The 27,814-nt window shown below is 39.1% G+C and overlaps 1 protein-coding gene across 5 annotated transcripts in view; it reads right to left on the bottom strand.

The window, feature by feature from the left end:
- Positions 1-203: 203 nt before the first annotated feature.
- Positions 204-27,814, bottom strand: part of ITPRID2 (ITPR interacting domain containing 2) — a 66,298-nt gene continuing 38,687 nt past the window's right edge. For 4 of the 5 annotated variants that reach the window (XM_034428860.3, XM_060688048.2, XM_060688047.2 and 1 more), the window contains 10 exons: positions 25,845-25,917; positions 20,598-20,689; positions 15,485-16,681; positions 13,763-13,840; positions 12,382-12,509; positions 10,182-10,332; positions 8,002-8,067; positions 6,453-6,845; positions 2,179-2,302; positions 204-1,358 (listed from right to left, as the gene is read on the bottom strand). In XM_034428860.3, the coding sequence (XP_034284751.2) occupies positions 2,192-2,302; positions 6,453-6,845; positions 8,002-8,067; positions 10,182-10,332; positions 12,382-12,509; positions 13,763-13,840; positions 15,485-16,681; positions 20,598-20,689; positions 25,845-25,917 (2,289 nt within the window). In that variant the 3' untranslated portion in view covers positions 204-1,358; positions 2,179-2,191. Of the gene's footprint in view, positions 1,359-2,178; positions 2,303-6,452; positions 6,846-8,001; positions 8,068-10,181; positions 10,333-12,381; positions 12,510-13,762; positions 13,841-15,484; positions 16,682-20,597; positions 20,690-25,844; positions 25,918-27,814 lie in introns of those variants that run through there. The other variant, XM_060688049.2, reaches the window with a different exon arrangement.

Below are 27,814 nucleotides of genomic sequence, written 5' to 3'. Positions count from 1 at the left end.
ACAATCTTGGAAGGATGGTAGGCTGAGTCAACCTAGGAGTGGGCAAAGTTAGCCGGCAATACTGCATTCTAACCATTGTGCCACCACGGCTCCTAAGTAACCACAAATGGCATCAAAGTTATGGATGAAATTAGGACTCCCAAATTCTTTTAAATATTTTGATCTCCAGTATCGAAATGTAAGAAGACACATCATTACATCTATAGGTAAAATAAATATTTTTATTGGCACAATAGCCTTTTTAAAAAGGATTTAGCCCTTGGGTATATATTCCCAATGCACAGTTTTCTGACGTACTTCTCCCAATATTTGTTACATTTTTATGAGTCACTGATTATTTAACAGAATTTTAATTTTGTTAGCTGAAAACATTTTTTAAAAACATGTAAGGTAGTTGATTAGCATTTAAGACATGGCTATATTCCAACTTTTGAGCATTACTGTATTAAACTATATATTAAGAATAACACCTGCTTCCATTTTTATTGGCTGTGGTGAATGTTCTTTTCTTTAGGCTGTAGAAAAAAAGAGTGAAAAATTTCCCCATAACAGCAGTCTAATGCTAAGACCATGTTGTTATATGCCACTTGTTTTGCCTTTTAAACTAGTGTTTTTTTCCAGACTTGTTTTAATAGGCAGAGGAAATGGCTAAAAACCACCTCTCAATATAATTGCAGAGTAGTTCATACATTAAGTAAAACAAAAACAAAAAAACAACATCCCAAGAAAAAAAGGGAAGGATAAAGAAAGCAGAAAAATATATAAATCTTTTCTTTTTTTAAAAAAAGTTATCTACTATACAAAGATCAGGCTTTCAGTGTACGCATCTGTAGTAGTTTTAAGTAAATTCGTGTAATTTTCTAAACTCTCTGCAAATGACAGCTTCTCCCAAGCATTCCTTTGTACAACAGCTTCTTCTCTTCTTTTTAAGTGGCACTTGATTTCCACAGCAGTGGAAACGATTACTCCAAGCTCTCAAAGTGAAACAATTATTGCACAGTTAAATACCTCACAGAGGTCAGTGGGGATTTTTTTGTTGTTGTTGTTTGAATCTATAACAATCCTAGGCTATTTATAACCAGGGAAGGTCCAGAAATCTTCAAGTCTTAAGAGGAACACACAAATAAATATTAAGGCCTGCAAGGTAATCACAATTCTCTTGATCATTCATGCACATCAGTAAGATGAAAAGTGCCTGGATCTTAGCACATAGACCTGAAATGGGAAGACATGCAGCGCTCAAGTCACTGCTGCATACAACAGCAGCCTCCTCTGGCATCAGGAGAGCAGGCAGATGCATCCGTCTACATATCCCAAAAGGAGACATCCATAAGGTCCTCTGGATCACATACTAAACCCTTGGGAAAAGAAACAAACATGTTATGTGAAGTCAGGAAGACACATGCTTAGTTATTTAAAGCACTAGTGGGATATACATTAATATTCTAAAAATCATGCTTTTTAATCTATACTTGGATTCAAGAGTAGTTGCGGACAGGTGGCTGGGGAAACTTAGTCGGAGAACAGAATACTTTGTGGTTTAATTTTAAATGTGAGGTTTCTAGTACTCTCCTTATATGTGATTTGCTAATTTTGTTCTGGGGAATTCTGATGTGTCTAGAAAATTAAAAATGGATTTCTCCAGAGGTGAGATAAGTAAATGATTGGATATGTTTCTCTCGATGGGTAGAGAAAATTGCTTTTCTCTGCAAAGAGCAGCTCTGACATGTTCTGTGGAGGTATTTTAAAAAGCATTCTATAAACTACAGTCCTTACTGAGAAGCAAAGGAAAGATAAGAGACTACATGCTTTATGGTAGACTATGTCTCCATTCTATAATAATCCCAGCTATGTAACTATGGAGAAATACACAGGAAGAACCGCATCACAAAGGAAAATACTGTTGCTATTGTGTCTTTAAGGCTTGTTTTATACAGGATCCAATTTCTGGAAATCTCAATCTGACATTAGTTTTAATACAGTTCTTCCCACTCAAAGAGGACTTAAAAAGTGGCCATTTAAAAGCAATGCTGACTTGGCAGGATTCACAAAGACAGGGCCTGCCCTGACTGCATTGCATAAACAGTTGAAATGTTAGAAATCTCCTATGGATTATGTATAAACCTTCACTGTTTTATCGAACAGGCCAACTAATGAGCAACCAACTGAAGATCTTACCTGTAGTACCGATTCATGGTTGGGTTTCTTGTTTAGAATTAGCTGATAGGCCTGGGGCAGAAACAGCTGCTAACAGCCCACTTACAATTTCCCGTCTGATTTCACCAACAATGGACTCCTTGATCTAAAAAATAAAATCAGAAGTTATGGCCTCTACCAGATACTACAGACCTATAGCTCACCCAGCCTCAAAGGTTCTGATTGGGAAATCCTTTTTTCCTCAATTTTTATTCCCTACTTTGGAGTGAAGTTGAGGAGGTGGGAATCTTTTCATTCCTGCTCATTCACCCTTCACCTTAATTTCAAAATTTGGAGGAAGGGTTAACACTATGGCTCTTATGCTCACCCAAAAAATAGAGCAGTTCCATAGTGAACAAAATGGCTGAGTTTTCCATGTAGGACCAAATACATTGTTTCTTGGGCCAAATCAGTAAACACATTTCCGCTGGCAGTAGGCACCCTGCAGTCTTCAAGTCCCTTTTTTTCTCCAGCCCTCTGAGCTCCTTGGACCAAGGCCACTGAAAACTAACAGTAGTTTCCTAGCACTCTGAGGTGCAGGGTAGTCTATAAGCCCTAAAACAGTCACATCACAATTAAAAAACAAAGACCCCCCTCATGTGACGTGGGCCTGCATCCCCAAATGTTCAGTGCTGTTTTTGCTACAAAAATATTGCACGCCGTAGCTACAGTTCTATTCCAATTACAACAACCAACTCGGTTTATGTAAGAGGATAAATCACTGTGTGGTTTAATTGCCTTAGTGTGTTGTATAATCCCAACTGCTGTGGTCTCCAAATCATGATTAAGCTTTTCGTATGCTGTGGGCAAAGCCTGGCATAGCACTGTGTGCAAATCGGTTATAATGTCAGTGATTAAATTAGCACATTCCATTTTCAACCAGTTCCCTTTCTCTTCCAGTTAATGCAGGAATATCCTTCCTTTGAGGCAGAAAAACAAAGCTGGTTGCCCTGAACATGGAAGATCCTGATTGGGGACCCCTGGGAACAGCAAACAAAAGCAACTGGATGGCACCAATTTGCTTATCCTTATCCAAACAGTCAAGAGGAAGAGATCTCACCAAGGCCACCCTTTCCATATCATTTTACCCACCAAGCAAGATCCATCTGACACACAGCTCCGTGCTTTTGTGCCTTCATAAAGTGTTCAACTAAAACGGCTGTCTTCAGAATCAAAGACTCTTAGTTCTAGGTTTACTGATTTTGGAGGCTCCTCAAGAGTAGCTGAGTAACAAGACTATGAATACACTTAATGGAAATAAACAGTACATTGTGGAATTATCATTGGAAAGGCCTTCTGAATTAGCACAGTGGGTGACCAAACAAAGAGATGAATCTTTCTGAGAAGAGGCAAGTTGAGTTTACTCCTAGTTTAGTAACAGCCAGACTTCCTTTGTGACCTCGGTAGGAAGCTGTAAGCCTTCAGCTTTGAAGTTTGCTGGCTGGTTGAGAGATATGTCTGCTCTGTGAGATATAAGGCATACAGCTTTTCTACTGGAAAGTAATCCTAAAGAACAAGGCTTGGACCATAAACTATAGCTGAATATATTAAAAGGACATTAAAAGAGAGGGGGAAGGCAGGGAAGAAGAGAATCACATCCCCATATTTTCTGAAAACCAATACTCTGCATAACAAAGGATAATCTGTTTGCATGAAATAAACCTTTTCTGCTTCTGGAAAAAGCTTATAGGAAATGGAGATGTTTCAGCACATTGACATTATTTCTCTCTAATAAAATCTCCATTATCATTTGCAATAATGCACCAGAATCTTGGGGAAAAAAACTTCACAGAAACTACTAAAAATCACAGTCTTTTCTTTTTCCTCAGTATCAATCCACTTATAAAAGACTTTTCTCCTTTTTTTGTTGTGGTTTGTTCCATTCCATAAATAAAAGGTCAGCTTGTAAGTTTTTCAAATTTACAGACAGAACGTATCTTGACTTCTTTATTTCGTAATGTTTTCTGTAGGAGGAATGTACTCATTTATTTTGAAGGGTCAGAAGGCTTTTTCTCATTCTAGTAAAGAGAGGTCAAAAGCTCAAACGCATTACTGGCCACTCAAAAATGCTCTGAAACACTGTTTTTTTTTGTACGGCCTTCATCTTGCCCCCACTGCAAACAAAATAATTCAAACACAGAGAAGGAGACAAATCATCAGTATGCCGTAAGCTTAACGTTGTGAAGAAATATCAAGAATGCATATTAATAAGCCTTCTTGCAAGAGAGTTGTTCTGTTTTGAAAGCAAACAAAGCCTGGCTAAAACTTTGGGTATTTATGAGACACTCAAGTATACAGTGACACACATGGCACCCAACACCCCCTCTTCCTGCAACACATGCGACATTCAGCAAACTGACCAACTCTGGACTTTGCGAGACGGGAGCTGCATCCTTCCACCCACTTACCTGGAGACCAACCAAGAGAGCTCAATGGGACTTCTGTACAGAAATGTGTAAGAGAATGCAATTAAAGCTGTTTGAAACTCAAGACAGTCCACCGCATCTCCACTAGTAGGCACCCCTTGAGTGAACACAACTCGATGTCTTAAAGCACTCGCCCCTTAAATGCCATGAGGCTTTTGGCAACCTCAAGTGAGGGCTTTCAAAACTTCAGCCCTTGTTCATAGAGTATAACTTAATTATAGAATTACGTCCAGATTTGAAGACGGGCTAAGCCTTAGCCATCATTGAGAAGAAATTGTATGAGAGGCAGGTAGTGTCAAGTTTTATTTAAGCCCGCCTGACAGGAGTAACCGAAGGAAGAACAGTCAGAATGCTGTTAATCAGTGGTAATGTGTATAATGTGTCTCAAAGTGAGAATGATCAATCTATAAGCATGGCCATTGGGAATTAAGCTCCATAATACCAATCAAAATATGCATTTAATTCATGTCTTTAGGATAGTTTGACTGTCTTCTAAGTGTGTAGGAATCAGCCTAGATACACACAATTTGCATGAACAATATGCAACAATCTGCTCCAGTCATTTATCTTACACAAAAGTAAGGGGTGCAACACAAAGATCCCTGTCACTCACACTGAACAGACAGCCAACCCTGTCAGCTAAGACTGAAACTATATTTTGGACAATGCACCCCCTCAACCAAGTCTTTCTTGCTATCCTCAATCAAAACAACTTGAACCACTGATTAAACTATCCAGGGTCTACTCTGTGAGACTGAAATGCATTCAACTAGTTACCCAAATTTCTAAGTTTGAAGGTCTTTGTAATGACCAGTCCTATTTTTAAATACAACAAAGTATTAGTTATATAATAGTAAGGACAAAATATGTGGTTGGATGCAGCTGAATTCTCTGGCATTCCAGCGTCAGGTGGATTAAACAGATTTCATTGCCCGATGGACTAATACTCTGACACAGCATAACTTGTTTCAAAGATCTGAGAATTTGCTGCTTATCCAATTCTGCAAATCCTTGGAAATCTAATGACCACAACTGAATAAAAATGGCCTAACATCCCAGAAACAGCCATTGGAGAACAAAGATCATGCCTGGCCTACTTCAACACTGCTGGTTTACAATTATGTGAATATATTCTGAAACTAAGAATATATATTAAAAAGTCTTCCTTTAATTTTATTTAAACTGATTCTCATACTTCAAAGGCTTTTGGCTTTTTCGCCCTCCAAACAATAAAATTAGGTAGCTCCATACTAGGTTGATTTAATGGCTAACAAATATTTTTTCTCTGCTTAGTCAGTAAGGTGCTAAGTACAGATAAATGCAATTAGGTTGTAGAATAGAAAATATAGCATTTTCAGTCATATTTATTTATTCACTTATTAGGATTATATCCTTGCAACTCTTGATTCATAGACGTTTCCACTAAAGGACCTCTTTCAATCCTTTAGCTGTCAAATTCAGCTTTCCTTCTTTTTGCAGTTTTCCCCACAGAAACTCTGGGTTGCTACTAAAGGGGTGGGGGGGAGACTTGTATTTACTTAGTATCTCTTAGTGGATGAGCAACAATAGCTTAGTTAACGGTTACATTTTAAAAATATGCAATTAGCCAGTTGTAATTGACTAGCTGGTCAATATCTTTTTTTCCCCAAGATGTTCTGACCCTTTCATCAAAATCCATTTGTTCGATTTCATTCCTTCTTGCCCATTTTTAGCTACTAATTTTCAAGATTTCAGATTTAAGCAAAGCCTCTGACTTAAAGGGAGAGAGATGGCATAAGCATACATAAGCAAGCACATGCAATCCTCCCTGTAGGAAATCTCTGTCCTCACCTCTCGAATGACTTGCTGCAGTTCCTCGTTCTCCGCACTCTTGGGCACTTCCTCAGTTGTAGGCCCAGAGGGTAACTTTTCAAGTTTCTGTTCTGCAGTGGACTTGGTGGTCCAGGGCTCCTCCTGCCCGATTCCTGCTCTTGCCGGGGGAGAGGGCATCAAAGCTACACTTGCCCGGTAGACTTTTTGGCTGGGTGGCCTGCACCTTTCAGATGACCGCCCATGGGCTTTTCGGCTGGCTTGACTAGAACACACCGAAGAGGAATCAGAATGTGCGCAGTGTTCAAATGTAGATTCCGAGCCTTCAGGAGGAGGTGTGTGCATGCCGGGTTCGCCCAGTCCCAACCCCAACTCTGATTTCAGAGATGACTGCTCTCGAATGAGTTCAGAAACCTGGGGATTCAGGGAGTGGAAAGAATCAGACAGTCGCCATAGCAAAAGCATAAACATAGTATCTTGTTTTGGGGTCATAAATTACCTGTAACAACCCTGCATCCCTAAATCTCTAGAGTTTTCACTAATAAAAGTAATAACTGGCATGGGCCCAGGTTACCTGAGGAAATGTCTCGTCTAAATTTACACTTATCTCTCCCGACTAGTTTGGCACAAAGGGTGTGCTATGGACCCCATCGGCTACAAAATTTTGATTGGCAGAGTCTAGGGGGAGAGCCTTTTCTGAGAGATTTCTATGAAAATCTTGCCCCTGAAGGGGAGGCTAGCTTCTGGGTACCTAGGCACCTAGGAAATTTGTCTTCTAAAACTTTTCAGAAACTACTTTGTAACGACAAAGGACTAGTCCTCTCCAAGGGCTTGGCCTTAAGAATAGGGTCCCACAAGAAGCCCCAAGCATTTTTTTATATTTACAATCGTCAACCACTAACTGCGTATTTCAATTTTGTTGATTATTTTTATCTTATCTTTTATCTTTGTTTTACTTTATTTTACAAATATTTTTATAGTGTTTCTAAAATGCTTCAGGATTTTCTGAAAAAGTGAATTTAAACAATAATGAACATCCTATTTTGTTATGGAGGATTTCCCAACTTTCAGGAACAGCTCGAGTAAGCATGTTTGTTGGGGGATGGGAAGGAGATTAAACCCAACAAGCAAAAATCACATGCCCCTATTCCTCTCAGGGGAATCCTATACTGGATACCAGCCTCTAAATCAGGGGTGTCAAACTCGATCGCATCGCAAGCCGTACCGTGATACATTGGGATGGGTTTTTTGCCTTTGTGGAGTCAGGGTGGCCATAGCCTGCATGGGCCATATCCGGCTTGAGGGCTGCCAGTTTGACAGGCCTGCTCTAAATCATCAGATGCCCACTTCCATCAGTACTTATCTTCATTTATTTATCTTATTTAAATTAAAACTGAAATCAAATAAAATAGCTTGCTTCCATATTCTGAGCTGCTTGTACACACCCACAACATTATTCATAGTCCTACTTATAGCAATGAGAGACAGGCATATCCTCCCCACCCCACCCCAGGTCAACTCTGATTAGTAATTCTGCACATTCCTGCTTTGGTTATACAAGATTACTTACTGGCTCCATCACATTCAACGGAGAAGGACATGACAAATTATCAATGCTTCTGCTTCCATACATCCCCTGGAGAATAAAAAGGAGAGGAGGATTAAACATTGTTTAATTGCCCATGCATTTTGAGATAAGGGGGAGCGAAAAAGCATTATAATGGTAATCCTCGCCTTCCAACCACAACTGAATTCAAAATTTCCATTACTAAGCAAGACAGTTGTTAAGTGAACAACTGCATTTTATGACCTTTCTTGCTACAGTTGTTAAGTGAAACATTGCAGTTGTTAAGTTAGTAATATGATTGTTAAATCTGGCTTCCCCATAGACTTTGCTTGTCAGAAGGTCACACGGGTGATCAGATGACCCTGGGACAATGCAACCGCCATAAATACATGCCAGTTGCCAAGCAGCCAAATTTTGATCATGTCACCATGGGGATGCTGCAACGGTTTTAAGTGTGAAAAAATGGTGATAAGTCACTTTGAAACAGTTGTAAGTTGAGGACTACCTATTATGAAAAAAGTGAAGCCTATTTTAGAACTAAAAGGGTATTTTTATAAAGATAGTAAGAAAGGAAACTATTTAATGCATCATAAGCAATTAAATTGTCACCCACTAATCCCAATCACCACTATCCCCAATTCCCCCCAGTTTTTTTTTTCATCTCTCTCATATTTGACTGTTCCCCTTTCAGGGAGGAAAATATATATATATATCGAAGGCAACATTTGATAAATGTGCACTCCACAAATTTACTCTATAACAGTTAAGTTGTCCATCTATGAATCGTATTTTCCATAATTTAGTTCCTTCTGGTTCCCTATATAAAACTTTCTTTGGTGGTGGACATGCCAGGAAGCGAAAGGATACTGGAATAAAATTAGGAGGTGGTTATATGAAATAATAGATAAAGATATTGAACTAACACCAGAGATTTTCCTCCTGGGAATAATAAAGAAGCCATATAGAAAGGAAATGATACATTTAATGATCCATATAATTACAGCCGCCAGATTGGCATATGCACAGTACTGGAAAGAGAAAACTCAACCACCAGAAGAGCTTACAATTAAGAAAATACTCGAGTGCGCAGAGATGACTAAATTAACCTATGAATTAAATGATGAGAAGATAGTTTATCATATGGTGTGGGAAAGGTGGTACAAGTGGTTGCATGATAAAATGAAAGAAAGACCTAAAGGTGTGTTAAATATCGATTAAAAGTGAGCTGAAATATCACCAAGTATTATTTATGTAAATAGTTAAAACACTGCACATCTGATAGTAATTGAAAATGTTATTATACTTATATGTTTTACATTTTTGTCTGAATGTTTGTTTTTCTTTTTTTCTTTTTGCTTTGTTTGTAAAAAACCTCAATAAAGTTTCTATAAAAAAAAACACAACTTTCTTTGCTCTGTTTTTTCCATATTAAGGATCTAGAGAACTTAATAGAACTAGACTAGTCCACAAAGTAGTTATTGAGTAACAGAATGAGAAGCAATTCTAATACAGTAACGCATAATTGATAGTAAAATCAAAATGTTAATGATCTCAACAAATTTAGATTGTGTCTACATCGGGATTTCATTATTTTAACAAGAAAGCTACATATCTGCAGGAACTGGGCCAGCATTTTACCAGATTCTTCAGCCTACACCGAGAGAAAAACAACCTTAGAATGAGCTAGCCTGCCAGTCTTCCAAATCTCTCAAGATTTATACCTGAATCTGCACGTCTTCCTCATCTGTGTGGGCTGCCCAACATTCTTAATATTACTTTGTATTATGCCTCCAGCCAATGTTCCCAATATTAAATTCTATTAAGCTACGAAACCCAGATCCTCCTGCAAACTCACCCAAAACAAATTGCTCACTTCATCAGCTGCACAGATTGGAGGCGTAATAAAAATTGGGGGCGGGAGCATAGACCTTACTTCCCATCTATACTGCTGCTTTACTTTTCTTATGCAGAAGTTACCCTGAAATTATTCTTTAGTTGAACAGAAATTGCATCTTTAAAGAGATCAAACCGAGACAGGGCCTCTTCCTGTCAGGTAGCAGGAAATTTGTATCTCTTTGGGTAGAAACGATCAGGCTAATAGCATGTCCTTGCTTTGTACTGAGTAACTGTACATTTTTGATAGACACAAGATGCTTGAGACAATGACCAAACACAATACTCACCATGAAGGTTTGTTGTCTGTAAGGTGGTGACTCATGCATGCTCCTAAGCTGCTCTTCAAGAGCAAGTAGACGTTCCTCTAACTGCATTTCTAACTCCTGAAGTTCCATTCGAACTGATTTTCTCAGAGTCTGGAGCTGGTCAGCTTCATACCTAAATCAAAAGCACGTTCCGTGGATCAAAAAGTGTTTTCTCATTGTATGGACCATAACAAATAGAAATATTGATAATCATCTAAAACAGTTGAGCAGCCTTAACCCAAGGGACATGCAGATTATAGACATTCACATGAAGAAGTCAGTGAAAAGAGCAGGAGTAAAATGGGTCCAACCTACCTAATTATAACAGACTTGAGCTTTTAAATTTGTTTAAACAAGCTAAATATTTAATGTTCAGTACTGTATTTGCCTACAGTATATACAACAACATCGTTTTCTACAGAACAGAGCGATCCAGAATTATTTTCATAATGCACTGTCCAAGGTGAAGGTGCATTGATAATCATGACTATGTAATGCCTCCAAAAATCTTAAAATAGAAGTACATTCCAGAACATCACCAGCATTTCTCTCTACCCCAGGTGACTGCACTGAAAAAAGAATGAAATGCTGATAAGAGGAAATAATGGTGCAAAGTGGGTGAGGCCCCATCAAAGACAGAGGTATGTCCAAGATTCTTTTTATTTCATGGATTGTTTTTTTAAAAGGGTTTTTTTGGGGGGGGGGGCTTATTAAGCCTTACATTTAGAGCTTAGGCTACATCTGTACAGAAGGTATGTCACCAATTTTCAGTTATTATGTCAGAGAGGGATTCAGGTTTTGTAAAACAGAATTCAGGGACTACGTAAAAAGACTTTTACTTTCCACAGTCACAGCCATGATAATTATCACAGTAGGTCAAACAATTACTGGAACTGATGCAAGGCTAAAGAAATTTAAAGAACAAACATCATTTTCAGAAAGCGTTCGAGGTGAACGTAATTCAAGTACCAGATATAGTACATGACAGGCACAAGGAAGAGCGTTGACCATAAATTGTGTGTATAAAGGAGAGAATGTGCTGGATTAAGCAATTGCATAGATGTAATTTGGCACACAATCCAGGCAACATTTTTGACCCTTCAGAGGACAACTTCTGCAGAAAGAAATCGGATTTGATACTGTTTTGAAGGGTTTCAATGCATAATGGAGCCAACTTGATAGAACTCAAAAAAAGCTAAATTAAAAAGAGCTAAATTAGGAAGGGATGCTCAATCAGAAACAAAACATTTTTAATATATTGCTATGCTTTCCTCCTAGAACATTTTGTGAATAAAAAGGAGTGATTCAGATTAAATTAATAACCAGCCCCCAAAAGTAGATAGCCTTGGGATCACTCACAGTTTTCCAGCTAAATGTACTTCACAGATATAATATAATATAATGGTATGTATGGGAACTTGGAAGGACAGAAAAATTAAGTCTCCCTTAAACTGAGCTCAACTCTTGGTGATTTCCTAAACATGTCCAAGCAGTTTTCTTGATAACAAAATGAAAGTGATTGGCCATTGCCTTTTTCTCTACAAGTCTTTTTTTAATTTAAAAAAAAAACTTTGTCTAGTTTACAGCCAGGAATTTATGTGGCATTAAGTGATAATGAAATCTGCTTCATTTTTCCAGTCAAGATTGACTCTAAGTATGTTAAAAAATACAGTTGTACGAATACTATACATATTATCCAACATAGTATGGATATAAAGAAGTTTCTCACAAGATTGGGATCCTTCTTGTTGGAAACATCCCAAATCCAAAGGAATAGGAACTTGAACTGGTGAATGAATAACCAAAGAGAAAGAAACTTACCGAAAGAAGAGATCATAGCAAAGGACAAAAATTTGATCCAGTCAGAAGTATTTGGAGCAGAATGAGCAGGAGAAAGATGGCAGGAAAAGAAAATGCAGTGTGAGAATAGTTGCAGCAATTTAACATCAGTTGTGATCACAAAAAATTGTTTTAGCAACAGAAGCAGAATACTGTATGAGCAGAGGATGAGCAATGGGATTTTTACTTTGTTTAGATGGACAACAAGAAGAAAAACCATGTTTAAGGTTAATTCAAGATTGCATACAGTACCTAGAAGGGAAAAGAAAGTGCTCGGAGAAAGTAATGTAAGGGAGGATTTTAGTAAAAGAGAGTGGAAAGATTTCTTTATTGCCACAATTACCTCTCTTCTTCGGTCATGTGTTGATAAACAGCAGTCTGCTGGCGCAACATGGCCAATTCTAAATCCATCATTTGAGTTCTAAAGAGGTTTAGGTTCCTTCTCACCACTTGAAGATCCTGGAATGTATTCTAGAGAAACAGACCCAAACAAACACTTGAGCTCCAGTTTGAAAGACAATATCCTGGCAATATATTCTCCTGGACATAATAAGGATTGGTCTCTCTCTCTCTCTCTCTCTCTCTCTCTCTCTCTCTCTCTCTCTCTCTCTCTCTCTCTCTCTCTCTCTCTCTCTCTGTGTGTGTGTGTGTGTGTGTGTGTGTGTGTGTGTGAGAGAGAGAGAGAGAGAGAGAGAGAGAGAGAGAGAGAGAGAGAGAGAGAGAGAGAGAGAGAGAGAGAGAAACTAAAAATCCTGCTTTGTAGGCTGACATTCTTCCCCTCTAGTACCTGCTAAAGAATTCTTAATTCCATACAAAAAAATCAGAAAGAAGATGATGAAAATTGTCTCAGTATTCCTGACTCAACAATGATAATTAGGATCAGAATATTGGTCACTAAGCATTGGGGTCGTAAAGTGTGATGTCATGTGAATGCATCACTTAGCCATAGAAATTTTAGAAGTCTCCACTGCCATCCTTAAGTGAGGACCTCACGTAACTGCAACTTGCAACTTATTGCTGGGGAAGCCAGCAGGAAATCTCAAGTCCAGGACGACTTGCAAACAGGCGAATGGGTGGAGAGTGTAATGGCATGTGATTGAACATGGGGTGCTGTGGCACTGTGCAAGCATGGCTAGGCAGGCAGACATACAATATGGAATGTGGGCAAGGAGGCATATGTGCTATGGTGTATGAGATCTCTAAAGAGGGCTCTTTGGGATAGAAAGTAGCAGGAGTAACTTACCAGAGAGACTTGTTACCTTTCTTATCAGCTTCCCCACTGACTTTGCTTGTGGGAAGCTGGCAGGGAAGGTCACAAAAGGCAATCACATGACCATGGGACACTACATCTAACGTTAAGTGTGAGCCAATTGCCAAGTGCCCAAATCAAGATCATGTGACTGTAGGGACGCTATGAAGCCTGGAACTTCAAGGACCAGTCGTATGTACCACTTGTTCAGCACCACTGCAACTTCAAATGGTCACTGAATAAGTAGTCCTTAAGCAGGGACTATTTATATGTAAAAGTACAACCAATACACGTTATCAATCCATTTTTTTCCTTTTTGAGAAGGAAGGCAATAGCCAACTAAAATTCATCACAAAAAGGCTTCACTGATATACATTCGTACTATATACATACAGATAACACGGACACCCTGAAAATGGTGTCTTTATATCTAAGATTATCTATTATGGATGAAAGGAAGAAAAGTGCCATTTACTTCATAGAGAGGTAGAATGGATGATCTCTGAATGCCGTAAGAGGCTCCAGTGAAGTCATGAGTTCTCATCGTAGTGTTCTAGGGAGAAGAAAAACAAACATACACCTGTCAGATCATTTTAACCCCCCCGAGGCAATGAGAGTCAAGCCCTGACACAGCAGACAATGTGAGAATGAGTCATGGACTTGCAGAAGGAGTACTGGGTCTTGCACCTTCTGCTTTTCTAGAACCCAACTTGCTGGGTGAATTTCACTGGTATATGTGATGAAGTGAGGAACAGATTTTTGATCCTCAGCCTCCAATCTAGCCCCTCCCTCAAAACGAGCAGAGTTCCCTCCATCCCTTCTCTGTTTGAAGATGTATGATTACCCTTCAGATTGACTCTGCCTCTGTTGCAGAATCACAGACTTCTGAATATGTTGACATGTGCAAGGAAGTTCTATGAGCCACGGTGGCACAGTGGTTAGAGTGCAGTACTACAGGCTACTTCTGCTGACTGCCAGCTGCCTGCAGTTTGGCAGTTCAAATCTCACCAGGCTCAAGGTTAACTCAGCCTTCCTTCCTTCCGAGGTGGGTAAAATGAGGACCCAAATTGTTGGGGGCAATATGCTGACTCTGTAAACTGCTTCAAAAGAGCTGTAAAAGCACTGTGAAGCAGTATATAAGTCTAAGTGCTATTGCTCTAGCACTTGAAAATATAGACAAATAACAGTCCCTCATGCGAGCTGATGCAATTATAGAGAGAGCTGCAGGATTTTTCAGCAAAGGAATAGTTCTAGATTGAAAACCCTTCTCCGCCCTTTCCATCCTTTGCTAAATAGCAAAATGACACCACCCATGGAGTTACTTATCTGTGAAATAGGTTACACATAGGCACTCCCCTAGAGTTGTTTCAACATGGCTAGGCCAGTATACCCTGGAGCTTCATAAATTAAAGATGCCAAGGAAAAACATTATATTCCGTAAACAGAGTGTAAAAGCAATTTCACATTCAGTCAATGGATTTCACAATACAGCTAGTTAACTCTATTCACTTTCCGCTTGATAATCCACAGGAAAAATAATTATGCCACTTCAGTTCTTTTATATGCTAAATGAGAGATTTTATATTTGAAAGTTATGTTCAAAAAGGTTGAATCTATCCAACACTTCCCTTCCAAACACAAGCCTTTGGCAATCATCCTGTAATGTGTCAGAGAAATGATGTGACAGAGATATAAAGTACAAATAGAGAATTGCATGGCATAAATTGCCCCATGCTGCGTTTCATCCTCTTTAATGTACTTGATGCATGCTTTTTCTCCAAGGAGAAAAAAATAAAAAAATTAAGCATAAGCCATTGGAAAAAGGCATTTTATCTGGATCTGGATGCTCAAATCTTAGTTTAATGGTTGTTTTTGAGCCAAAAACGTCTCTTCTTAGCATCACAATCATTGACATGAAATATCTGCTTAACATCCCTTTGATCTCAAAGATTATGCATTTAAGTAGGAAAATAATGGCAGCATTTAACAATCCCCTACTCCTTGTCCTGTCAGTCCTAAGCCATTAATACGTTTTACTCTATTCGACCTCCTAAACTACAGAATCCAACTATTCTGTCATTCTACAATGATCCAATCCACATGGGTAGAGAAGATGGGCATTGCAATCCAGCATCCATGGATGGTTCTAGAACAGAGAAGGGGCTAGATTCTAGCAACCAATTCCACTTTCCCTTACCTGGGAGAGGTTTTGCAAGGAGTTCCTGATTTCATGCAAGACTCGTCTCAGTTGCATTTCAACAGTGGAGGGAGGGTTTGTGGAATGAAACCGGTGGGGATGTCCAATGTGCCTCAACATATGAGGGCAGCCAAAAGGGGAGGGCAATCCCCCACAGGAAGAGCCAGGGGTGCTTGGGATGCTGTGTGTACTAAATGTCCTTGTTTGGCCCTGGAATTGACGGTCTGGAAAGTCAGAGTGGAGAGAATGCAGAGAACATGAAGATTGAGACATGCACGGCGGGAGGTGCAAAGGGCAGCTCTGGATTCTGCTGCGATTTTCATCTGGCCCCTTGTTTCCAACAGGCTGGGAAGGTTCCTTCCTCATGGGTGACGGAGCAATGTGGAGGGTGGATTTACATAAAGGAGTAGAGCTCTTGTCAATGTCTCTGAAGGATGTTTCTTCTGGGGTATTTTCCTTCCCAGGATCATCCTCTGTGTCATACAGATATGTGAAGGAAGGAGGGCCACACAGCATTTGCTTGCCTGGGTTTAGCTGGAGATTCACGGAGGAGACAACTCGCACTGGATTGAGAAGAGTAGTTGGGAGGGACTGGGAGCGTCTCAGAGGATAACCCAGTTCTGAGATCTGATGCCTTTTCTTAAAAAGAAGGTCCTTTGATTTGAGCAGGGGGCGATCTGTTCTGGGACTGGAAGAGGTGCTGTCCTTTCTCTGGGCTCTCTGTAAAGCAATATTAACCCGCTCCACAGAAGAAGGAGAGGAACAGCTACTTTCTAGAGATGACATTGATTTGAGAACATGGTGGGTTTTATAGGGAGGGAACTCGCGTTCACTCCTCTTATCCACATCACTCTCTTCGCTGCTTTCATCCAATGCTTCCGATTCTGCTTCACGGACTGAAGCAACTTCGTTTCTTCTTTCTAAGCCACCTCTGTCAAACTCATCCTTTTTGCCATTTGAAAAAAGTCCGTCTTGACGTTCTAACGTGTCCTGGCCTCCTCTTACACCCACCACAGATACTTCCTCTTTCTCCTGCTGCTTCATTTCCAAGAGGAGGAAATTCTCCTCATCAAGCTCACTGAAACAGCCCTCTGGTTCAGCCACTGGCGTCTTGAGTTCTTCGCTGTAGGATGTCACTGTATTTTCACTGTCACAGCTATCAGCGCTGCTTCCCATAGCCTGCAGTGAGTCGTGCCCCTGAGAAGAGAACACATGGAAAAATGGCGGTATGAGGGAAAGGAGGAGTAATAACACTGTAATACAAAACAGCACACTCGTCTCTTTTCATCACCATGAAAAAGGTGATTCTACAACATCCGCAGCATACATTGTTAAACAATGCAATTCTATTTCAAGGTAACTTGTTCGCTGGGATTCATTTTTTTTTACTTTTTCCAGGCAGCTGCTTACACACTTGACTGGCTCTGACAATTTCACAGAGACTTGGGGAAGGCAGTTCTTTAAACCTCCATGGACCAAGTTTTCATTGCTCCAGACAAGTTTTTCTCCATCTCAGGGCATTTTTTTTCAAACAGGCACAACAGGGTCCATTTCTTCCTGGACAAATCACTGTTTTGCAATTGCATTTGCAGTGAAGCGGTTAGTAGGCCACATATAAAATGTATACAGATACAGAAAGTCCTTGATTTACAACAGTTTACTTAGAGGCCATTCGAAGTTACAACAGCACCGAATAAAAGTGGCTTATGACCGTTTTTTAGACTTACGACCGTTGCAGCATCCCCATGATCACATGATTTACATTCAGATGCTTGGCATTATGTTTGACTCACGTTTATGACGGTTGCCGTGTCCCAGGCTCATGTGACCATCTTTTGCCACATTCTGACAAGCAAAGATAATGGGGAAGCCAGATTCATTTAACAACAGGGTTACTAATTTAAAAACTGTGGTGATTCAATTAACAAACGTGGCAAGAAAAGTTGTAAAATGGGACAAAACTCACTTAACAAATTTTTCACTTAGCAATATAAATTTTGAGCTCAATTGTGGTCCTAAGTTGAGGACTATCTGTAGGTAGTATTTTTTTTTATATTGCACCCATGTTACAGGGTATCCTCGACTTAAAACAGTTCATTTAGTGACCGTGCAAAGCTACAATGGCCCTGAAAAAAGTGACTTATAACCCCTTTTCACAGTTACGACTTTTGCAGCATCCCCATGATCATGTGATCAAGCACCAGACGTTTGAAAACTGACTCATATTTATGATGGTTGTGGTGTCCTGGGATCCTACGATCAGCTTTTGTGAACTTCTGACAAGCAAAGTCAATGGGGAAGCCAGATTCACTTAAGAACCGTGTTGCTAACTTATTGTGGGGCTTTGCTTAACAACTGAGGCAAGAAAGGTTGTAACATGAGGCCAAACTCACTTAACAACTATCTCACAACAGAAATTTTGGACTGAATTATGGTCGTAAGTCAAGGACTACCTGTATATATTGTTTTTATTTCTCTTTGTTAAATTTCACTCATAACATAAAAAAAAAAAAAACTTAAAAAAGCATTCCCCGTTGTGATTATAAAAGTGGCTGTAAGCCAGGGGTAAAATGCTCCTGGTTCAGACCAGATAGCGTGATCCGATAACGAGGGTGGCGGGTGGTTCAGAGAACCGGTAGCAAAAAGCCCTGCCCGCCCCCATGCCCAGCTGAGCCGCACGATCATCAGAGGCTTTTTTTAAAATTATTTTTAAAAGCATTTTTTCTACATCTTCTTTGGCCGAAAAAAATGCTTTTAAAAATTAAAGAAAAAGCCTCTGAAGATCGTGCGGCTCAGCTGGGATCGTCAGAGGCTTTTAAAAGCATTTTTTCTACAACCTCTTCGGCCGAGGTTTCACCACTGCTGTAAGCTATGAAAATTTGGAAATCATTGCCCTAACTTTGAAAACTCTTACCAAGACTTGTTAAAAAAAAAAAAACAGATCTACTTTTCACTTGAGAAGTTTTGACATTATTTAAAGGTGGTTGGGAAATTCTAAAGAAGCTTGTGATATAATGCACTTATTCCCCCAACCCTGCTTATCTCTTATTTCCAGTCTCATTATTTATTTACCCGTTTTTGACCTTTAAAGTCCCAAGTAGACTGGAAACAGAAGGACAGCCCTCTTGCCCTTCTGCTAAGTTAGATTCCCCTCCTTCTGAGCCTTTCTTCTGTCTGCCTTTACCAATAAAATCTGGCAGGCAGGAGTGATTTGTCTTTGAATACAGAGGACCCTCCACCCTTTCCCGTTGTGTCCTCGGCACCACACATGAGTTATATACACAATCTCCCATTCCAAAGAAGAACTGGGTACACGGAGTCCCCAAAGTTCAGCTGGCTGGTTTTTTTGCCCACACACTTTGTTTGTTGTCCTCCTGGCTTCTTTATTAGGCATCAGGCAGAGCCATTATTCATGCCGTCTACTCCAAGGAAGCAGGAAACCAAGCAGAGTTAAGACAAAGAAGTAACAGTCAGGAAGTAGGACACAGAGACCCTGCAGCGCTAAATACAACTATGGAATGGGAGGGAGTCAAAGAGAAACACAATCCAAAGAGATTGTGGTGTTTCTCTCTCTCTCTCTCTCTCTCTCTCTCTCTCTCTCTCTCTTTGTAACTTCTCATTCTCTCTCTCTTCCCCTGCCCCCTCTCTCCTTCTCCCTCTCTCTGTGTGTTCAATCTTGCATGACTGCAGTGGAATGAGAAGTAGTCATAGGTAGTCAAGGGAACAAGCCAAAAGCAAGAGAAGTAAATCCACAATTAAAAAAACAAAAAACCAACTTCCTATTTTTGATTGTTTCTGATTTGACAGCAATATCAAATCCTTCCCAAGTAGTAAAATTTAATAGGTCTTTTGCCTGAGTAAACACATTCATAATTACACTACATATTTCCTTTTTAAAAATTACTCAGATCCTTTTTATAAATGTTTTTTTTTGTCACACAGCCTGCTTAGAAATCTGTCTTTACCAGTCTACCCTTGGGCAAAGTATGGACTATCAAGAAAATTCCTTTTGGCTTTCCTCACTACTCCAACGAATTCCTTCTCTAAAGCAGAAAACACGGGAATAGAAAATATGGCAACTGTGGTTCTTAATTATAATTTTCACCCTTTCTTTCAATTTACCCTGATACTACTTTGGTTCTCTTTTGTTTATCCTGAGCAATGGGAGGTGGGGGGGAGGGTCTGCTATGTAGCAGAGATATTAGGTCTCAAAGGATGGCTTTTGTATAGGATGAGAAGCAAATCCATACACTCCCTTGGCACCACTGCTCTAAAGCATGTGTCCAACCTGCAGCCCGCCAGCCACATGCAGCCCTGGACAGTTAGTAACGCAGCCCCACAAGGTAACGAAAAATATTTAAAAAATAAATGAAGCCTGTTATTAAAATACATTTACTATTATGTATTTTATATGCAGCCCAGGCAAGGTTAGACAACCAAGCTCTGAAATGATGTATCTGCTTGCTTCAGTTTGACTGATATAAAATGGGTTTCTGCTGGAGCCATCTCCAAACGTAATGGTCATAGAGTGAGTCATCTACCAAGAGCTACAGGTCATAATGTTTCTGTTCAGTAATTCACTAAATAAAACACAGGAGAATGGAAAATGGGTAGAAAGCAAGATGTTGTTGACTCGATTTAGGTGGCAAGTATTCAACAGAAACGTAGTCTTCTAGGTAGCAGCTTCAATGTCACTCAGTGCTCTTTCCCAAAAAGTTTACGAAGCCATGACATATAGTATCAAGAAAATAAGCCGGCATTTCCAGAAATATTTGGCTGATTAAGTTAAACTTTTAAAGACTCTTCCCTATTCAATGCTATATGCGGTTGTGAGTACTGCATTTTTATGCTGCTGGTGGTATTGTACCTGGAACGTGATTACATCTTGCAATAATGGTGGAAAAAAAGAAATATCAGGTCTTGTAGCTTGTAGGTTCTGCTGCAGTTCAATCCAACCATCCAGGTACAAAGGGAACATCCTGCTACAGAATTAGAATCCTAAAAAACAGGACTTTTTCCACATTTCCTGTAGGAATGCCAAAGGGTCTCCTTGCTCACACAACAGGCTGCTAAGAATTGGAAAAGTAGAAATGAAGCAATCCAAGAAATTTACCTGCAGTTGATTGAGCAAGAAGCAGTCTGTGGAAGAATCTTCTGCAAAGCCGCTGCTGTCAGAATGCTGACTTGCTGATCGTAAGAGCTGATCTATCAGTGAGAATGAGGGGAATGGGAAGGGAGACAAATGTTAAAGGCTCAGCAGATTTTCCAGCATGTACACAATTCTCCATTTAGCTGGCAAGAGGATACGCGCATTTGTTCATTCAGCTGAGAGAGCCCTGACCTACCAACCCAAAAGCTGGCTCTCATTCTCAGCTTTCAGACAAAGCCTGATTGTTTCTCTGGTCTGTTTAGTCCTTAATTGGGCCTTTAGATGGTTAATTTCTTTCTTTACATTATATGATGACACTTTATTCTAAGGAGCTGGGGCCACCCCTCATTTTATTCTCAAGACAAACTTCTGAAGTGAACAGTACTGAGTGTGAGGACATAACCTAAAAAAAAAGCTAATGAAATTCTCTGGTTACAGCTGGACTTTGAACCCAGTTCTCTCAATTCACAATTCACATATTAATTAATGAAACATCATTCCCCACCCGGAAATTAGACTTGCTCCAACCCTGCTGACTTTTTGCAAGGTACTAAAAACCTGGCTTGGCCATGAAGTCTAGGATCCTGATACCATGGGTGAGCCTCTTTCATGACTAGGTTGCTTTATAAGTATTCTTATTTGCTTTTATGTCATTTTTTGTCAGATGCAAGAAATCAGGAAGCAAGGGGGTTTAAATGACTATAGGTTTATTGTATGCTACAGCTCTCCACAAGAATCTGAACTACTAACAGTCAAAGCAAATTTGCAGTAGATAAGAGTCAATGGAATTCAAGGATGTCTGAATTCAAGGCAATCCATTTTTCGGACTCCTGGACTACATTACTTGCAAAAACTGTAGTTTATAAAGAATGTTGTAATAAGCGGATTTTAGACAATTCTAAACTACCAGAAATTTCAAGTGTTTTACATCCCTTAAGATCAAAAACAGCTTTAAAAAAATCAGAACAAATGAAGGAGAATTCCTTGCAGACTAGATAAGGGCAAATTGAAGTTAATTTTTATGTATTGAAAACACATCCTCAGACATTATTAAAATGTTGCTTCTAAATGTAAATAATCTGATTATTTACACAAATACATAGCTGAGAGATGAACAGCAGTTAATTTTGGGGGAAGACTTCCAAATTTTTGCTCTCTCCTATTAGAAGAATGTTGGCCTTATTTTGTGTGGTTTTAAAATATAACACAGATGGCACTCTTATAATCAAAATAAATAAAACACAGCAAGGCCCTTCATTGCTTTTGATCCTCAGTTTGCATGACTCTCACTCTCTCTCTTTTTCTCTCTCCAATGGATTTTCATATTGCAAAGAGAATATGCTTGGAATTCTATTATAAACAAGAAGGGTGCTCAGAAGGAGAATGTCCAAACATAGAGTACTTATCACAGCAGTAATGCTCCAGAAACAATGGTCATGGATCATTTACACTTAAGAGCTGCTGAAACTGCAGCCATTCTTCACACAATACAAGCCCTTAAAGGGTCCTAACTGGGCTTTTAAGGTTTGAAGAGCTCAGGATACAATGGGGCTGAATCTACCCTTTCCTGCCTTTGGCAGCATCCCACAAATGGAACTTACTACTGGCAGCAAAAAGGGAGAGCTGAAGAGGCAATTTTACCCAGAACAGCAGATGTTTAGGGTTTAAGAGGTGGGCTGGGGAGATATTTCATCAAAGTTGCCTCGCCTTTTCCACTAGTGGACACACTCTGTTGAACAAGCAGCATTCCACAAATGAAGCCTGTTTGTGTTTATACTTGTATCTGTCTAGGCATGCATGCCCACCAAACAGAAATATATATAAATAGAAAGTGCTATGTATATAAATAGAACGTGCTATGCAGATGTACTTGTTTTTTCAGTAATAGAAATAATTAAGCAAATATAAGGGGAAGGAATCAATAACCAATCTCATTCCACTCTGTGCTAATATTCTAATGAATATGTTATGATCTGAAGATTTCTACCCAGAAAACATCCTATAAAGTTCACTGAAATGTCCCACTACATTCACTGCATCCTGATCAGTAATAAAGCTTTCTCCAATCTGTTCTCCTTGAATGTGTCAGATTGCAGTCTTCCATAGCTATAAGAACAGTTCTGCTACATCGGACCAATACACATCTTTTTGTTTCTTTCTGAGATCTGCCTCACAAGAAGCAGAATATAGACTTACCCTTTTCCAACCATTGCTCCTCTGCAACTAGTATTTGGAGGTAGGCTGTCCTATATCTCTAGGTAACACTGAATATTCAAGACTATTAGCCCTTAATTAGGTCTTCCATTAATTTATCCCTTCCCCTTTTAAAACCATCCAAGTTAATGGCCATTGCCACATCCTGTGATAACGAATTCCACAGTTTCATTATGAGCTGTGAGAACTTCTGTCTGTTTTAGATTTCCTTCCGGACACTTATCTTGAATAGCCTCTAGTTTTACTCTTTTGAGAGAGAGAGAAATTCTCATCTCTTCTCCACACTGTGCATGATGTTATGTATCTGAGTAATTATAATAATAAATAATATAAATAAATCCCAGACTTTAAACTGTCTCAAACATTTTAACCATGATTGAGCCCTTTGATCGTTTTGGCTTCCCTCTTCTGTACCGCTTCCAACTGTCATGTCATGCCAACCAATATGCTGTGCAATATTTTTGTTCCTGTAATTTATAAGAAATAGAAAAAGCTGAAGACTGGAATGTGTGAAAAATCATTGTATGTATGTTTACTATTGGGTAGGATCAACAGTAGAATAGGGAAGGTGTTAGACTAGGAAAAATGAAGTTCTGTTAATAAAAGAAGGGCTGTGGAGTATGGTTGGATAAAACATGTGAGGTTGCTGCAAAAATAAAACATGGAAAAGAAGTCTACATATTCAGACCTGAGCTTTTTAGAAGGAAGTGATTAGAAAATAATGATCAAGGCCATGACTTCTAATTTAGCTCAAACAGAATGCTAGTTTGAATTAATCCTGAATTTCAGTGTATAGCCCCACTGTTTCATCTTAGTGAGCATATACTTTGCATCCAGGAAACTGTCAGCTTTGGTCCAGGGTTCTTCCAAATTAAAGGATTTTAGGAAGCCAAACCTTTAAGAATTTCCACTAGCCAGAATAGAAGATATTATATCCCTGATAATCAAACAAATCCACTTGCTTTAAAGCAGATTCAGACATGTATGTTTCTATTCTAAACTGTTAAGATATTTGAATGTTCATTTTTTTCCTTGCACAGTTAGATAATTTATTTTTAAATGTGTATTTGAATTTTGGCAAATGCCAGTAAGGCAAATCTCATGGCTTGTATAAGATATACCCATTAGGCCATTCAAGAATAAAAATAGAAATGATTTCCTGAATCAACATTTCTTTAACAATATTGAATATTGTGCATAGCAACACTTCATATTATAGTACATAGCAAATGAGACTTTTTGTTCCAGTCCGTCCTTCACCAAAGGAAACCTTGTGAGAAAAACATACCTCTACTTGAGTTATGTAATAACAAATACCAATGCTGAATGCACAAAAGAGAAACTTGTTTTCCTCTAATTAAAATTCATTATCTAAAAGGAACATCATATTAACTGTACTGGAGAACTGAGCTTTTTCTCCCTGAACAATGCGTTACTAAGTTAAGCTGATTATGATGAACACTTATATTAAGAAAGAAACACTATTCATAAAATAGACAGTGCAAATTAAAAAGCCTGCTGTTAATACAAAGAAATGGAAGTACACATTCTATGAATTTAATATAAAAATGTTAAAGTTTTTATGCCTGGGCTTTTTTTAAAGAAGGAAGCAAGCCAATGAGATAATGCACATTTTACTGTAACCCTATTAAATAAGTTCTTGATAGCAGCTGCAGTCTGATCTTTGAATGAACAAATTCTATGGATTTAATATAAAAATGCTAACATTTTTTTTATCTTTATGCCTAGGCTTTTTTAAAAAAGGAAGCAAACCAATGAGATGATGCATATTTTACTGCAACCCTATTAAATAAGTTGCTGATAACAGCTGCAGTCTGATCTTTGAATGAACAAAGCTATGAAAAATATATTTATCAGTTTAAGAAAGAAAAAGAAAACAAAATCAAAGTAGCAGCTTTGGAGGCGAGTCATAAGCAAACATATAAAAATAATACATCTGTTGTGAATAGACTTACGAAATAAGCAGTGGAAACAGATTGACAGATAACTAACAGATTGAATGAGATACCATCCAAACAAACGCCAAGAATTTTCACACAGGGTTTAAACCAAATCTGAAGAGCTCAAACTCACAGATTTAGTCTGGTTGTAACTGCTTATTATATATACTTATAACTAAACTAAGAGTAGGGGGTTAGATATATGTGTATCAAAGCTCTTGAGCCAGGATAATATACACACTGCATTCTCAACCTGCTAACGACAGTCACACTCTGAAGCAAAATTAGAGCTATGTTTCATTCTATGGTCAAAGAAAAATATGATCTTTGTTGATCAAGGAGTGGACACCTATTTTCTTTGCTACTGCAATCTACGCCATTTATTACTCCAAACACAGGACTTTTCTTTCCATTCCGCATTGTTCTCCTATAGTGAGCAGCAGAGGGATGCAATTAACGTGGACACCCAACAAAGGGAAAAACTACATGAGCATTGCTATAATCAGTCACCGCATGCTCTGATCTGGAAATAGTACAATCCTAGAACAGTCTTACTATGGAGGAAACCTCACTGAACACACTTGAGGCTTAATGCTTGTGTCTTATGGTAATGCTTAGGGCTCTTCTATCACATTATCTCAATGGCTGAACACAGAAGTCTTTTGTATCATCAGCATTTGGAGAATAACAAAAAGCTTTTTGGTTTGGGGTATGTCATCTTAAGGTTCAAAACAGTCATTTTAAATGATAGGGCATCTTTCACTCATATAAATATATTGCACCACTTCAATTCCTCCACCCTATAACTGGTAAAGGGTCAGAAAAGCCAAACCCTTAATTAAGGTTACAACTCTGATCCAGCCTCTGTCATTTAGGATGCCGTTTCATAAGAAGACGACACTGTGATCTGAAATGTAATTAAAGGGCAGACTAGGAGCTTATGGGTGGGCCACTACTTAAAAAGCTTCAAGTACTTGGGTCGACATTTAGTGGTCGGGATGTTTCAGGAGGAACAAGGAAAAATGAATCTACTCACCTTTTTTTGTTCTGTTTAAAGCCCGCTGACTTGCGTTAAGAGCGTGTGGAATCTCTCCCTCTGTACTTTGAATCTGCAGAAGAAAATCAGTATATTTTTAAACCTATGCTTTCAGGCAATAAGCTTTCTAGTGAATATACATGGAATTTATACCTTGCATAATTGGCTGTTTAGTAATTAACAATTCCAAATACAATAACTCTGGCAAGCCAAAGGGGTCAATTATTGCTGTTTATTATTATAGTGTATCTTTTTCAGACTTCCTGGGGCGATAATGCTGAAGTTGGAACACACAGGAACAATAAAATGTGAAAAAGCCATGACATCAGTAATTTAGGATAAAAGGCTTTTTTTAAGAACAATGATGCAGAGCAAAAACAAAAACGAAAAAACCAGCGGCTCATCCCATGAGTTTGCTTTTGGAAAACTTTTAGGCAAACAAACACAGAGAGCTGTTCGTTTAGTAGGAGGGATGTGGAGGAAAAGAAAGCTGTAAGGCTGACTCAAACTCAGAAAACCATGATAGCTAGTTTGTACATTTCACAAATGTCCTGTTCAGGGGCTATGTTAAAAAGGACAGCAAGAACAGAGGGAAGGAGAAAAATATATTCAAGGTAAGGTTTCTATTCTATCTCCTAAAGAAACTTTCTAACTTTCTTTCTCAGTGCTCCACAAACCTTCAAACCTAAATAAGGCTTCTGAAAAATTAAAAGCTACCGCAGACTGCTTTCATTTTTAGTTGATGCTGTGTATCTTTTTACTGTTACAGAATATGGTAGATCCATCCTCCAACGATTACAGATTTAAAACACAACGTTTTACAGTGGGAAATACTGCAAGCTTCTGTTTGCACACACACCTGAAACAGCAAAAGGAAACTAGATAGGAAGCTTTTGTTTAAAGAGAAAAACAAACAAACAAACCAGTGTCCATTTTTTTAATGTATATCACAAGATAACTGATAGCAGCTCTCTGGGCTAACTTGTTCCTTATGCAAAAATCCAATTAAGACTTTAAAATATTTTGGATCATCTGATCCAAAGCTACCAATCCAGGGAAATATAGGTATGTTTAATAGCAATTGAGAGCTAGGAAATTATGAATGCACAGAACTTCTATACCGAAAAGTCGTATTTTCCCTCCTTTCAATAAACAAATGAACAATACTATGAACCCACTTGCTACAAACAACACAACCTGGCAGGAGCATAAGATGACAAGCTGATAGAAGCATAAAATGTTGGCTGAAGTCCCATTTATATATAATGGGACTACATCATACATAACCCATTTAGTGTCTGTGAGTTTGCCTTTGGGAAAGAGAAGCAACCAATCCACCACCAGGCAGCCCTCCTGCTTCATGGTGCTGTCCTAGGAGCAGGTGCCATTTTGGGAATGGCAGGGCCGCTTCCTGCCATCCTGCAGGAGGACTATCCTGGGAAGGGCTGCAATTCTCACAATCTGAGAATTGCAGCCGCTTCCAAAATGGTGACCATTTCTGAGAAGGAACCACACTGCTTCCATATTGAAAAGCCACATGGTGGATCAGCTACTTCTCCTTCCCAAAAACGATCTTGGGAAATAGTATGATGGACCAAGGCATGAAAGGGTGGATGTGACCCAGAGGGATGGGAAGCAGAATGGGGTGGCTCAGGGTTAGGGGAGACCCTGGGAAGCATGGGGGAGGCCACATGTGAGCTGGGGAAGTGCTGCAGTGCAGGCCTCCTAGGGCTTCCCCCATCCCGAGTGGAACCCTGTGTTCCACTTAACAATCGCAATGGGGAGAGCAAGGATTGTGTTTATTAAAGCCATTTGCTTAATGACAATGACTTACGACCATATTTCTGAGCTCAATTATGGTCATAAATCAAGGACCCCATATACTGTTTTCGCTTTCTCCCTTTAAAATTCCACTTGCCCAAGTATCTTCTTTCCCAAGATCCTTGATTCTTCTTCAAAAACTGTGGTGT

This window comes from Pantherophis guttatus, chromosome 1 (genome assembly GCF_059756535.1).
Source record: "Pantherophis guttatus breed Tessera chromosome 1, ASM5975653v1, whole genome shotgun sequence".
NCBI classification, from domain to species: Eukaryota; Metazoa; Chordata; class Lepidosauria; order Squamata; family Colubridae; genus Pantherophis; species Pantherophis guttatus.
The sequence above is the reverse complement of the archived record's forward strand: the minus strand, read 5'-3'. Positions and strand labels throughout refer to the sequence as shown.